This window comes from Belonocnema kinseyi, chromosome 6 (assembly GCF_010883055.1).
Source record: "Belonocnema kinseyi isolate 2016_QV_RU_SX_M_011 chromosome 6, B_treatae_v1, whole genome shotgun sequence".
In the NCBI taxonomy this organism is placed as follows: Eukaryota; Metazoa; Arthropoda; class Insecta; order Hymenoptera; family Cynipidae; genus Belonocnema; species Belonocnema kinseyi.
In genome coordinates this window covers 88,187,224-88,202,651 of record NC_046662.1, presented here as the reverse complement: position 1 = coordinate 88,202,651, position 15,428 = coordinate 88,187,224, and the positions used below count along the sequence as shown (strand labels likewise).

At 35.0% G+C, this 15,428-nt stretch overlaps 1 protein-coding gene across 7 annotated transcripts in view; it reads left to right on the top strand.

Moving 5' to 3' along the window:
• LOC117174951 (LIM domain-binding protein 2) overlaps window positions 1-15,428 on the top strand; it is a 244,913-nt gene that overhangs the window by 107,944 nt on the left and 121,541 nt on the right. For 5 of the 7 annotated variants that reach the window (XM_033364416.1, XM_033364417.1, XM_033364415.1 and 2 more), the window contains exon 1: window positions 8,887-10,772. The exons of the other annotated variants lie outside the window; for them this stretch is intronic. In XM_033364416.1, the coding sequence (XP_033220307.1) occupies window positions 10,051-10,772 (722 nt within the window). In that variant the 5' untranslated portion in view covers window positions 8,887-10,050. Of the gene's footprint in view, window positions 1-8,886; window positions 10,773-15,428 lie in introns of those variants that run through there. 7 annotated transcript variants of the gene reach the window in all.

Genomic DNA, 15,428 nt, shown 5'->3' with positions numbered 1-15,428 from the left:
ATCTATTTATTTTTTAAATTTAATTTTTTTAAACAATTAGTAAAATCAGAAAAAAACTTTAGTTACTCAAAATAATTTCAAGCTCATTTAGCACTCTCAAAATATAAATATTATAAAAACATTTAAATAATTAATAGTTAGAACAGCTGATGTGTGACCAAAAAATGCACGTGTTTAAAAGTATGTATTTAAAAAAAAACTCAAATTTATCAGATTTTGTAAAAAAAAATTATACGATATCAGGTTCTTTAGTGCAATTCAGTCTTCTTTTAAATAATAAAAATAACAGAATGAAAACAAAAGCTACACCATATTTTCCTACACTATAATTAATTTAGGGCTCATTTATAACTCTATTTCCAAATTTAATGCTCTTTATTTAAATAAAGAAACCGGTGGAAATTCTAGCTTTACTTTAAGCTAGCACAATCACACAGAAAAAAATGACTGAATATTTCTTTGCTCTGTAATTTAGGACTCATTGAGGGCTTACTTAATGCCATATTGCCAAATTTGACGCTCCGCAATTTTTCTACAAAACCTGTGGTCATGCTAGCTTAACGTTAAGCTAGCAGGACTGCACAGAAAAAAGAACGACTTAGGGCTTAGGCATTATTTCTTCGCACAATAACTCAGGGCTCCTTTGGGGCTCATTTAATGCCATCGTGCCAAACTTAATGCTCCGCATTAAAAAAAAAAGAACTAGTTGGCCTGCTAGTTTAACGTTAAGCTAGCAGAACCACACATAGAAAAAAATGTCTCAAAATTTCTTTGCACTATAATTTAGGACTCCTTTAATACCCAATTGCCAAATTTAATGCTCCGCAATTTTTCGCAAAAACCTGTGGCCCTGCTAACTTAACCTAAAGCTGGCATGACCACAGGTTTCTTCGAAAAATTGCGGTCCTGCTATCATAACGTTAAGATAGCAAAATACATGTTTATTTTTTTAATGCGGAGCATCAAATTTGGCATTGTGGCATTAAATAATCCCTAAATGAGCCCTAAATTATTCTGCAAAGAAATAATGCCTTAGTCGTTTTTCTCCCTATGTGGTCCTGCTAGCTTAACGTTAAGCTAGCATGATCACAGGGTTTTGGAAAATTGCGGAGCATTAAATCTGACAATGTGCCATTAAATAAGCCCTAAATGATACCTAAATTTTAGTGCAAAAAATTAGGTCCAAGTTATTTTTTTGTATGTGTGGTCCTGCCAGCTTAACGTTAAGATGGTAGAACAACAGGTTTTTTTTTACATGCGGGGCATCAAATTTGACAATGTAGCATGAAATAAGCGCTAAATGAGCCCTAAATTATGGTGCAAAGAAATATTGTCTAAGTCATTTTTTTATGTGTGTGGTCCTACTAGCATAACGTTAAGCTAGCATCACCAAAGGTTTTTTCGAAAAATTGTGGAGCATCAAATTTGATAATAGGGCATTAAGTGAGCCCTAAATTATAGAGAAAAAAAATGTTGACACATTTTTTTGTTTCTATGTGGGGTTCTGCTAGCTTAACCTTAAGCTAGCATGACCACTGGTTTTTTGTTTAAATGAGGAGCATTATATTTGGCAATAGGGCATTAAATTAGTCCTAAATGAGCCCTGAATTTCCTATAGGTTTTTAGTCCATTTTTACAATGTGATCCTGCCAGCTTAACGGGCCTACTTTTGTTTACTCGTTAAACATATTTCTTTGCATTCTAAAGAAACATGTTCAGCCAACCAACAAAAGGTCATTGTTGATTTCTTATTTTAAAATTTAATTTATCCGGAATGTTCTGCTGTTCCAAACATAACGTCCTTCAATCTTATTCGCAGTTCATTGTTCAAACATTTGTGTACCTTGATGATGAATCAAATATGCAAAATACGCCATAGAACGTAAAATGAATGTTAAATGAGGCAAAATATTTACAGTTTGTGTTTCAATCATTTTACCGTATAGGAGTAGTTTTTTTTTCGGTTTCGAAAATACTTCGGAAAAATCAAAAACTCAATTTTTGAGCCAAACTACGAAAAATATCGGGAATATTTTGTGGAGGAATTTCTCCGTTTAGAAATTTGTACAACCTTTCTTTGATCCATTTTTGGACAGTACTCCTAATTTTTAATCTGTTTATTGAAATTAATATGCAGAAATCGAAAATTCCAGTATTACGACAAGAGACGCGAGATACGTACAAAATTTAAAAGAAGAATTGTAGGACATTTTCGTTATCCATCAAAAATAATATGGAAATAATAATCCTATTTTTAGCATAACAACGCGAGATAGGAAATAATGTTTGAAGAAAGGATTAGAGCTTTTTATTGTGAGGTAATTCAGATAATAAGCATACATTTAATGTACACGATGCGAATGTGTACTTCAAAGCCTACAGAGCTTTGAGCAACTTGATCTTTAACTATACTTAATTACGTAGAAAATACTGGGATTTAAAAGAGATGTTTTTGATTAAGTTTCGTTCATGTATTCCAAGAGCAAAGAATTAATATCCGAGCGTGAAGCGCGAGATCCAACAGACGCGCGCTTAAACTTGTGAACAAAGTAAGCTGCGCAGCGGGCAAATTTTTTAAATACAAATTTTTGAATTGAAAAAGTTGAAAACATAGGCACGTTAAATATTATTTCATAGTAATTTTGCAAGTTACTTCTTATGCTCCTTTAATAACATATATTCTTTCTTTTTGTTTCAGGTAAGATGTCTTTTATTCAGGTTGTGAGACTACTTGTGATTGTGAGTTCTACTTCTCCTTCTCCGATGCATACACTACTGTCGGAAATTGCGCGTCAACTGATCCCTAATAGAGATATTTTTGAGATAATATAATACGGAAGAAGTTTAGAAAAGGATTTCTCGATTTTTGTACCTCGTTTTCAAACTGTGGCATGATCTAGGAAAGTTGTTGACAAAATCTCAAATCAATGCGAATTAGTCTTTGAAGTATTATCTTTAATTTGAGCCCATAAAAATGTCCAAGCCTCCAATGTCAAGTTTCAGTCGGCGATTACTGCTGTCGACCGCGAGATCGGTGGTCACAATTTCTCAGATTTTGTTTCTCTACTTCTACTCGTGCTGTGACTTAGGATACTTAAGGGAACAACTGAAATAGACAGGACATAATCTATGAAATCTCATGTTCAATTTAAGCCAATAAAACTTCAAAAATATTCAGGGGTTCCTAAAATATGACAATAAATGTTCAAGTATGTCTACGTCGAGTTTCAGTCGGCGAGCACCGCAGACGGCTATTGCTGGATGCTAAAGCGGCTAATATTTGGTGCAGGCGCGCTTGGACATTTCTAGACGTATGTCGAGAACCCGTAAAGATTTTTTTTTAGTTTTATTGGCTTCTAATGAAGAGAAGACGTCAAAGACTTACTGATATGAATTTGAGATTTTTTCTACGACTTTCCTAGGTCATGCCACAATTTCAAATTGAGGTAAAAAATTCGAGAAATTCTTGAATTTTTTTCTTAACTTATCCCGCAGTATATTCTCTCCAAAATGACAAAAATATCTCTATTAGGGCTCAATTGATGCGAAATTTAAGAAGCTTTTCAATGGTTTTTTAAAAGTTTCTCGCTCAATTTTTAAAAGAGCAATCACATTTCAAATTCAGCAATGATTTTTAACAGTACTTACGCTGATCGTACCAACAATTTCCGACGGTATTGTAAGTAGATTAAAGTTTCATGTATAAGAGATTATAATGAGCAATATCTTTTTTAATGTATAATGACAGATGATATCTGGAAACACTTTTTTTACCATAATAATCATTTTGTTATTATTCGATTTAAAGTCAACATAGTATTGCTTACCTGTCGCCTGAGAGCTCTATAAATTTGGACGCTTTTTTATTATGGAATTATGCATGCATTTAAAAAATCATTGCCTTAAAAACTCCAAATTGTAAGCTTTTGAGTTTGGAAAAAGGGGTTATTTTGATTGGAATAATTAAAAGCTTTGAAATAGTTAAAAAAATTTTAATCGTTTATTTTGAAAATTATTTAAAAAATGAAGATTCATTTGTTATATGACTTATTATCCTTCCTTGACGCCAAAATAACTTTAGAAATGGAAAATCTGTATTAATTATGAGAGGAAGTTTTTGATGTTTTATTTTAAATTGTCTATACAGTCCGAGATAGAAAGAGCCTTGCGAAAACCGATACAAAAATCTGGATCGTCTGTTTGCCGAAAAGGGTTTCTGTGAATGTTTTATATCATAAAAATTAGAAATTACATCAAGAAATACGAATAAGTGGATTTTGAATGAGATGCACCAATTATTTTGCTTGAACTTAATTATCTCGTATTCAATTTGTAACATTGTTAGTACTCAAGAAGATGCATCTTCTGGAATACAGATTCATATTGCTTATAAATACATGAAGTTCGAGTGGAGGATGACTTCAGTCTCATAAGTTTTCAATCTTAGGTAACAGGTATGTCGATTCATGGTCTTTCGACTAGGAGTCGTACGAGTCTGGATTATGAGTGCACAAGAAGAGGTTGGAGCAAACGATGTCGTCGAGTGGAGATTTAATGAGGAAAGGGGAGGAAAACATACGGGTATATAGAAAAATTTTGCTTTTCTTCACCATTGCTTTGTGTCTCAGATGTACAGGCAAGCTTTTCTTCGTTGTTAGAAATTAAAATACAGTTTTACCCATTTTTTAAATATTGTAGTTTACGCTAGAACCGATTTCTCCTCCTTGGGCTCGATAATATAGAAGGCTGATGCGAAGAAAAGTCTGCTTAAAACTCCACGCAGCTCTGCTCTCGTATACCTGGAATTTTCCCTTGTTATTGTGTAAAGTAGGACTTACGGCCATCTGGCTCTCGCTGGACAATGATACAACTCTTGTCTCAACCTTTACCTGGGTCAAAATACGGCCTAAGATGGTGAAACAGCTCCAAACTTACCGGAGATTCTACCCTGAGTCATGACTAATAAAATGTGAGGTCTTAGGTCGCGGTTAAAACCCCGTAATTACCTTTGTATCGGTTGGAACCTATTCCAGATCAATTTTGGAGGTGACTCTTTATATAATTTGCAATGAAGGAATGGTAAAATTTACTATATACAATTTTGAATTCAACTACAAACTCTAAGTCAGCAAGTGAAGTTGACAGGAAATACTACTTGAGTTGGTGTCGCTTGCCTACCTGCTCCTTGTTATGGTTATATCAAAACACAATCTGTTAACCTGGTTTGCTTTCAGCGAGTCAGGGTAGCAGCCTTTCGGTTTGTCAATCCAGTCGTGGTATTATCTCGGCTATTATGAACCACCAAAGGTGAATGACATGTGCAATCATTTATAGAGATTTGGTGATTAGTATCAATTGCATACCTGAACCGCAGTTGTCACAAGTTAACCCTTTGTGACATATGGCTTTCTTGTCTCGCTGTTGTAAGGATCTGAAAAGAAACCCTTGTATGTAGAAGGTCTTAATATTTAAAATAGGTATAATTTTCTCGTTCTTATCATGCCAAAGGGAATTTATAATTGCAACTGACGAGGGATCATTTTTTTATTTCGTGTCACTCTACGCTTAATCATATTACCGAGTTCTCTTCTGTCCTTGCATCTAGGATAATTCGATTTCTAGTTACTTTAGGATGCATAAAATTGTATAGATTAAAATTACTTTCATGTGCCTTCGTAACACAGACATAGGGCTAAAAAAAGATTGGAATTTAATTGAGTTTTCTACTTAAATCTAAAAAATTGGAAAACATATGCAGCAATTCGGACCCAGAAAATAGTTTATGCTCGATCGTGCCAATCTCGTTAGATGTTCAATCGAGCTTTCATTCCATCTTGCACCGACGCGGAAAATTATTTCGTCGATAGATGCAGGTGAATGGCAAAATCTCGGCGAATGATCCATAAATACATGATTTTATATCTATTGTTTACATTAGCTTTTCTCAATATTGCAGTTTGTACTCTTTGATTATATTATACTTAAGAAACATTTTAATTGTAATTTTCCTTCATTACATAATAAACTCAATATAGCTTTAAGGAAGACGATTTTCAATGAATTATATTTTCTCATTTCATAATACACTTACGTAACTGTGCGCGTTTCAATGCATAAATATAAATATATCCTGAAAAATTCTCGTCTCATATGATAGGATATTATTCGCAACCACTTCTACGCGAAACTTTCCCTGTACTACTTGTGCGATCGGCGAAAAGAAACTATAACCCATTGTAGGTATATCTACAGGTAAAGAGGTATAACTACTGGATAAAATCCTTTCCAAACTGTCTTATTGTACTAGTTTAGTAAGTTTTTATATACAGTATTATACATTATCTTGTAATCAAGTATTGTTTCATTATGAAGACCTTGACATTCTCAGCCTTGTCTTCAAAGATGAGCTCTACACTTTTATTGAGGATAGAAATTCCTGCGAATTATAATTCTAAGTTGCGAAATGGAATTGTAGAACAGAAATATAATTTTGAGTTTGGGACAGGGAATTTTCGTGAAGGATTTTAATTTTTATTTTGGCACAAGGCATTTTAGTAAAGAGTTAGAATTTTCAGGTTGGATCAGGACAAGGAATTTCGTAAAGAATTATATTTTTTAATTTAGGACAGGAAGTTTCCGTGAAGAATTATATTCTTACTGGGGGATAGGGAATTTTAATAAATAATTATAATTTTAAGTTTGGGACAGGTAATTTCCGCAAGGAATTTAAATTTTGACTTTGGAATAGGAAATTTTTGTGAAGAAACATAATTTTCATAATTCCGACAGAGAATTACAATTTTGACTTTGGGACGGGGAATTCCCATAAAGAATTATATTTTTGAGCTTGGACTGGGAATGTTAGTAAAGAAATATAATTTTAACTTTCGGATCGGGAATTTTCTAAAAGATTTGTATTTTTGAGTTGCTTGATTGAATTTCAAAAAAGAATTATGTTTTTAAGTTTAGGCCAGGGAATTTATATAAACAATTTTATTTTTTATTTTGAGACAGTATTTCAGTAAAAAAATAAAATTTTAAATTAAAGGCAGACAATTTCCGCCAAGAATTAAAATTGTTTCTTTGTCACAGGAAAAAGGAAAAGAAGCTGCCATTAAGAATTATGGTTCTTAATTATAATTAAAATAATAATTTTTATAACAGAATTTTTGAATTCGTCATAATTTGAAAATTCTCTCTTCTAAATGTTGGAAAAACAGAGTTTCTTATTTATGAATTATGATAGAAAATTTTTTAAATAAATATAATTCTGTTTTGGAAAAGTTGATTTTGAAATTAATTTAATTATCACTTGTTATAGGGAATTTTTAAAAGAATTATAATTCTAAGTTTGGACTGGAAATAAATAAATTGCATATAAAATAAAACCCCGTGAAGAACTATAATTTCGACTTTGGAACAGGGAATTTCTTAAAGAACTATAAAATTTTCTTGGAATAGGTCATTTTTCACATGGAAAAGAAAATGTTGGAAAATAATTTTTATTTTTATCTATGGGAAGGGAGTTTACCAAAACAACCGCAGTTCCAATTCAGAATTCGTCGTTTCTCGATGACAGTGTACAGAACTGCAAATTTAGAGAATTTTCATTTCTAAACTGTAAGTTATATACATTTTCTTTAAGCAAGCGTCTTCTTTGGACATATGAGCCACGAAAGGAGCTTGCGATCCGCGCAGTAAAACTCACCCTCAAGTCCCAAGGCAAATTTCTCGGAAAATATGACCACGAAGGATAAATAAATACCATCATTCTGTTGTAGATTTTATGTACAATTTGTCGGTAATAATGCATTATTTTCCTATGAACCCTTTCCAAGATAAAATCATAAAAAAATATTTGGGGGGGGGGGGGGCTAAATTTTGTCAAAAAATGATTTCGAAGAACGAAAACGTTTTCTAAAAGGATGGATAGTTTCCATACTTAATGGTTTTTCGGTGCTGTTTGGACCAAGGTCCGCCATAAAGTTTCGGAAACAATTTATTTTTCCATTACATTATTCTAATAATATACATTTTTTGTTGTTGAAAATAATTTCCTTATTTAATTCCTTGTTTATTTAAAAAAAGTAAAGTAAAATTTACCACTTTTATAAAAATATGTAAACATTTGAAATAATTCATAATATTTTGTTTAAAAAATTAAATTTTAATTACCAATGATTTTTGGTTTTTTAACTTTTCGTTGCATACTTTTAGCCACACAATGCAAAAGGTTTCAAAGAAGTCCGTGGACGGATGTCGGTTTCAGACTTTTTTATTTTTAATGTCTAACTTGAATCCTTTTTTATAAATCTCTTAAAATCTTTAAATGACCAGAAGAAAACCGCAAAGTAGTCGGAAATTTAAAATCATTAATCGGATAGACAATGTGGTTATGAAATACAAAAAATGATTTTTTTTTATTAAGTTATGTAATGCTCTCGTTTGCTGCGTTAACCTTGCGAGAATCTCGGCACATTTAATCTTCCTTACAATTGGATGTCACACGCCTTGCGTTAGATCTCATCTCAAATCGCAACACCGAACTGTCGGAAAATACCTTTCACCACTTTTGAGGGTCCTTCAGGGACTGCTAGATGCCTACAAGAAATAGGTTAGCGTTTCACCCCTTGGGAGGAAGAAAGCAGTGATGGCAGTAAAGGGTTAGTCGCGATGCGTGGACGCGTCGGCTCTTCACGTGTCCACCCTCTGCACCTCTCTTCCACCACCCTTGCATACAGTTAAGCGTCGTGCGTGAACATCCCCCCTTCCTCTTTGAGCTAACGTCATTTCCCCTGCACTCCCCTTGAACACCCCCCTTACTTCTTTCGTCCATGGCGATAGCAGCGCCACTACACTAGTCACTCCGCAGTAATGCGACCGCTTCCGAACAGTGTAGTCGCTTGCGTGAGAGTCGTTCGTGAACTTGTCGTGCCACGCAGTTCCTACTTATTTGCTTCTATTGTCCGTAAATACTGTTATCATAACTGAGATCCAGTTTGAAACAAGTTCCGAAAGCCATTCATTTATCAATTTTTACCCAAATCCGGAATTTAGACTAATTACCGGATTTCCAGAAGTTTATCGGAAGATCTGGGTCTTGTTTTATCTTTTTTTTTTCAAACATCGGGGGTTGCGTTTGCTAAAAAATGCCCAATTTGAGAAGTGAGAAATGTTATCTCGAAAAAGAACCGGCTACGTGTGGCTCGGTTTTCCCTCGCTCTGTCGGATACCGAGTGGTGACTGATCTCTGAAGGGATGATTTTATGATTCGAGTTTTCTCTGGATCAATGCGAGCCCTCGAGAAGAAGGGTGTAGGGACGATGGGCGAAAGATGTGATCGCGACCAGGTGTGTCGCGACGTCGACGTGACAGCCACGTGCCCTCTTGCCGGTTGCTAGAACCATAAATTAGGGGTGGAAAAACTGCCCTTAGTTCAAGGAATTTTGTGATACTATTAGTGAAGGAAGTGCAATATCTTTTCGATTTTTAAGAAACTTAGCTTCGAGACCAACCATTATTCACAAAAAGTTCAAGTGGAGAAATTATAAGTTTGTAACAACAGTGTAGTGACTCCCTTAGGATAGAGTGCAGTGCTTCTGAAGTGAAAGGTCAAAGACTCTTCAAAAAAACCTCTTCCGTCCCAAAAATCCCCAAAGTTTGTGTTATACTACTGGAATTATTTAACTACCATTTATCTTCCTCGTGAATGTGGAGATACATAGTGCAAGTTTCAAGTTCGTTGAGGTTGGTGAAAAGTTGAAAAGTGTAGTGACTTACAAAACACGTGCGAATTTGACGTATGGGAACGTCGTTCTGTTGTGGTAGAGACCCACCATCAACGGAAGACTTGAGGAATTGAACAAGGTGCGCTACGAGAAGTAGCGTTTCTAGCGGCCCACCAACAGCTCAAGAGTGTTGACTAATAAGAGCATCGTAGGACTCAAGCAGCAAGAGTTAAATTGGAGCAGGGGCCCTAGGTATAATAATACCCTGTTTAGCGAGAGCCTTGGGTTTGGCGAGACGAGTGGCGTCGTGGAGGGGGGAGTAATGCCGGTGAGGGTGGCGCAGCGCCCCCCAGGTGGAATACTCCACACCGGCGTATCGGTAGCGCCGAGTTCGTTATCGGGCCCTGGGTCGTCGGGCCGGTGCCTCGGTGGGCCTGCGCCGGCCGGTTCCCCCCCATTGCCGCCCTCATTGGGCCTAGGGGGTGGTGCAAGCGGCGTAAACACGAACGCTCCAAATCCTCTCCAAGCGATGGCCTCAGCTGCTGCATCGCTGACACAATTAAACAATATGGCGAATGGTCCCCTACCGCCCCTCGGAAGCGGACCCAGTGGGCTACCTAATCTTCCACCCCCGCAACCTGCTACCACACCCACACACGGTGGACCACCAACACCTCATCAAGGAGTCTCGGGGCCTCATCTCAATGGAGCGTCCCCCAGTCCCCATCCCATGCCGCCCCACGGTATGATGAGTGGATCGCCCCACCCTTCTCACACCCATATGGGAGGCGGCGGACCCTCACCGCATCCGCATCACCCGGGACCCCACATGGTTGGGTCTCCACACCATCCGGGCCCTCATATGGGTCCTGGCGGAATGATGGGACCTAGTATGCAGCCTCAAGGCGGGCCGGGAATGTGCGCTCCTGGCCCTGCCGGTCCAATGGGACCACATCCTCATCCTCAAGGCCCAGGAGTTCCAGGGCAACCTCACATGCACAACGATCCGTTTTACTGCTCACCGTTTGGTTCACCGTATTACAGGTATAACTCGATGTGTTATTTTTTTATTTTCAGAAGTTTTCAAACACTGTCAAGTCTTAGGAGTAAACGAAACATTCTGAAAGTTCGAATCCAGCAGGGATTTGGGGTCTTCGAATTTGAGGAATGTTGTGGTTTAAAGTTCACACAATCGATGGATTATGGTATGCGGAATGAGTTAAAATCAGGATTATTTCATCTTTTATGATGGTGGATGGTACTAAACATTCGATTCTTTTTGTTAGTAATTGGTTACTCAATCTCTATCCGTTAAGAATGAAGCAAAATTAGATATGAAGGTGAATCTTAAACATGTCTGATCGTGTCCAGAAGAACCTTCTCATGCCAAATGTTGGATCGAGCTAGCACTTTATTACTTACTACCTTTGATTACTACATTTCATTTTCAAAAAGTCTTCTTGTATATAAGTTTCTTTTTTTCTACATATTTTGATACAACTTCACTATAAAAATATGTCAAATCTTAAAGACATTTTTGCGGTTCGTTACCTCAATTCTATGTTGGCTGTCCAGTTCTTCCATACCTCTCGCAGCCTCCGTAACAGTATACGTTGAGAATCCGTTATCACCATCATGGCACTGTCGGCCAGATTCCTACTCAAACTCAAGAATCTTCCGACAAAGTTCACCGATTTCTCGTATGCTCGCCAAAAAATGAAAAAGAAGATAAACTCATCTTTCGACCTTTCGAGTTATTCGAGTCAAGGACCGTTGGAGCAGTTGTCCCTGAAACTTTTGCCTTCGTCTCCAGTTCGAACCACTTTCAAGAATCTTTAGTTCATATGACCGATTCTTCGTTCCTCAAATCGCCTGATTTGCAAATCACTAATTCTTATCCTCAAAAAATCTACTGAATATTGAATAATGAATCAATTCTGCAATTGTACAAGTGCATTATACAAATTTATATCAATTACATCAATATTTTCATGAAATTAATAATTTTGACGATTTCTCGTCATTCTTTGGAGAAAAGAGATTTTTTGGCCGAGATAGAATTTTTCTCTTTTCTCTAAAAAACGATCAGTTATCGTCAAAATTTACATCAAAATCATATTAACTACATTAATTAAAAAAAAAACCATCCTAGGAATCTAAATTGTGCTGGATAATAATTGTCTAACCCTTATTCGTTTCGAATAATATGAAAAAATGTCAGTTCAGGTTCATATAAAAGTATATCAAACTGACATTCAGCAAAACTTAAATTTCATTTAAAAACCGGTTTTTAACGGAGACCGTTTTATTTCTAAATTTCGAAACTTAATTTCGGATGTATGTTAACTTGAATCGTTTTTGGGTCAACTTGAGTTCTCCTTTTTTTCTCTGAAACAGGCGCCATGACTATTCTGCAATTCTCGAGGTCATTTGTCAGGTGCGGCCCAAGTCTTCAAGAGCTTCCTTCGTTCAGGTGCTACGCAGGTGGGAGGGAGGAACCTAAACGCAGGTGCTCCTTCAATCGCAAAAGCGACTGACTTCCTTGATAGGGTCTTCAGTAACCTCCAGCCACAACCATCATAATAAATTTTATCATAATTTTTGGTATTCTTTACATTTACATTTCGCTCTACTCATTTTCAAATCTTTAGACTTACTTAGACTCTTATCTCTTAGTTTAGAATTTATTTTTAGGTTATCCTTGAAGCTAAGATGGAAAATTTTCATGTTACAGTCTTTCATATCTTGATAAAGCGTTAAAAGATTACAAACTTGTTTAAATTAGTCTTTCTCAAACCACGCCTAGCAGTAATTATTTGCGAATTGTTTTAAATCGTTGTGGAATAATTTAGGTTTTAAGAAGTCTATGAATGTTTTCGTAATATTTTTAATATGTACTGAAACATATATTTCTTTTTAATTCTAGATTTTACTAAAAAAAACTAAGTTTGTTGACTAAAAATAAGAACAGTACTTCAGATTAGGAGGGGACACTCGAGAAGTTAGTAGAAGATATCGGAAGTAAGGCAGTGGGTCTTATCTTATCGCAACTTCTCGCAAAGCTAAAGAAAGACCTTGATCACCTCTCAATGGTCATTTTAAAACCTTGGACGGTAGCAAATTTTGCACATATTCCAAATATTATATTCAGATTATATGAATAAAATATAATATCTTAGGCTGTCTCTAGTCGTCCCAAAAAACTTGGGGAGTTGGAAAATTAGATCGAACGTGTCCTACCGAATATTCGGGACAACTAGGCACATTATAAAAAATATTTGACTACTCATCTTGACTTTCGGCAAGATGACACTTCGAATATTTTAATATCATTATTTAGAAACATCAAGGAAATTAGATTTTGTAAACGTGGATAATTGCACTGAAAGAGGAAAACACCAAATTTGAATTCGCAAAAGATTATGCATGTGCAGTTGCTGTCATGGAGTTGTGTATCAGGCCATGTCATTGTTTTAAATTTCATGTGAAACTTCTCGCAGATTCAAGCTAAATACTAAATTTGTATTCATTAAATTTTTTTATTCTTCTAAATCGACGTAGAATTCAGTACAACTGATCTTAGTCAACTTGAATTTATAGTTTCAATGTCTGAAATTTAGCAGATTTTACTTGCATTCAATTCCGGACCGCGTTCACACTCATATTGACCCTATTTAACTTCATTTTAGCGATGCCACTATTTTGCACAAACTACTTATCTTACTATTACTATGCTTTCCCTTAAGAAATATTGTCCAAATTCTTTGCTGATAAGTTAAATTACGCTCAGAAAAATATGTGTCTTGAATCAAAGAAAACGTTTCTTTAACACAACTTCTTTCATTCCACCAAAACTAAATTCCATATTACGAAAATCATTGTTAATTATAGACAAATTTTTATTGGAAAAAAATGTCGGATAATTGCAACATTCAATTATTAAGAAGTCAACAAATTTACATTACAAATGATAAAATATCAAATTGAAAGTAAACAATGCTAAATAAAAGCATTCAGATTTTATTGATTAAAAAAATTTCAACGTTTTGTGTTTTGAAAGTCGTTCAAATTACAAATCACATCGTTTTTTGCATTTCTTTGCTGGTGGTGCACTCGCTTCAGCTCGTTGAGATCTGCCATGATGCTGATGATGCGTTATTATTAAGAACCAAAAAACAGATTCTGTCGATAAAAAGTGCTCAAGCCAGCATTGCTTCTTGCATTGATTTGCTAATACACGAGTTGATCGGATAAATTTACCAAGATACGTTGTCTTTTGGAGCCAACTGGTTGCTCGCTTTTTCCAGTAAAATTGCGATGGATCACAAAAGCTGCGACAGAAGAGACATTTTTTAATTAAAAAACTTTGCGTGAGACCACTGATTCGTTTTACATTGAACCATATATGAATAGTATATTTGGCGAAGAGGGTCAACGCCTCCTCTTGTTGCGTTTTAAAGAAGATTTATAACCTGTACTTTCGTTCCTTCTAAATTCCAGCATTGCAACTATTACAGCAACTATGACAGCAGAATCACTACAACATCCCAAAATCACGCGTTTCAAATGCGCGCGCACATTTGCAAAATTTTACGCGAGAAATTATGTTAGCACGTGCTAGCAGTAGATGTATTTTAGAAACAAACAAGCAAATATATATAAATCCTTCAAACATTTTTTAAAAAAGTTTCCGTAAAACTAAAATCTATTTATCAAAACAGTTTTTTTCATGCAAATATGAGTGATATGCATACTCATCTCGTCACGGAATTCAAATTTAATGTTGCAATGAACAGCGGGCCTGCGAGGCCCGGCTTGCCTTTTTATGTAAGTAAAAAATATATAAGTTTCTGTAGAGCACTCCACAAGAAGAATTTTCAGAAAACCTTAATTTTTTTATATATTTACACTTCGCCAAAAGAAATTTCCACGCACAAACCCATACTTTATACACAACTCTTCGTAACTCGAAAATTGTGACCCGCCGGGCCTCTGAGACCCGCCTGTCTTTTTAAGGGTCAACTAAGAAAAAATTCGTTCATTCGTATGAACTGTAAAATTTTCTCTTTCGAAAGCGATACAACTTGATAAGTTAAAAGAGCGATTTTAGGCTTGGATCAATCCTTTTATTGGAGAATAATTCAGATGTGAGCATGCGTAAAGCTAATTAATTTTTAAATAGTTGATATTTGTGATATTTAAAGAACCTTCAAAATTAAATTTATCGTGTTTGGAGGAAAATTATTAATTTTATTATAATTAGTGAAGTTGGTATTAATTTTGAAAGACTTTCGTTATTTTTTCAAATATTAAAAATTAGAGTTTAATTAGTTTCATTTTATGCAATTATTCTTCTTGATTGGTTTTTTTTTCTTCCTCCAAAAATCTCTAATTTTTCTAGAATTGAATTGTCAGTCTGAGGTTATTCATTTTTTTTTTTAACTTTTGATATCCCCTGGAAAATATTTGCCCTTTATACAATTATGAATACAATTTTATGTAATTTCTTTACCTATCATATTTCTTGTATTTATAATGAAGAAAATTCAATTTACTAAATATTGTTTATTATTTTATGTATTTTTCTAGACGTATAATGTTTGATCTAATTTTCGTCGTTATTCAATCAAAAATATTACAGATTGGTGTTCTTATCTGAAACTTTTACTCTGTATTCCTCAGGAACAACATTTTTAAAAA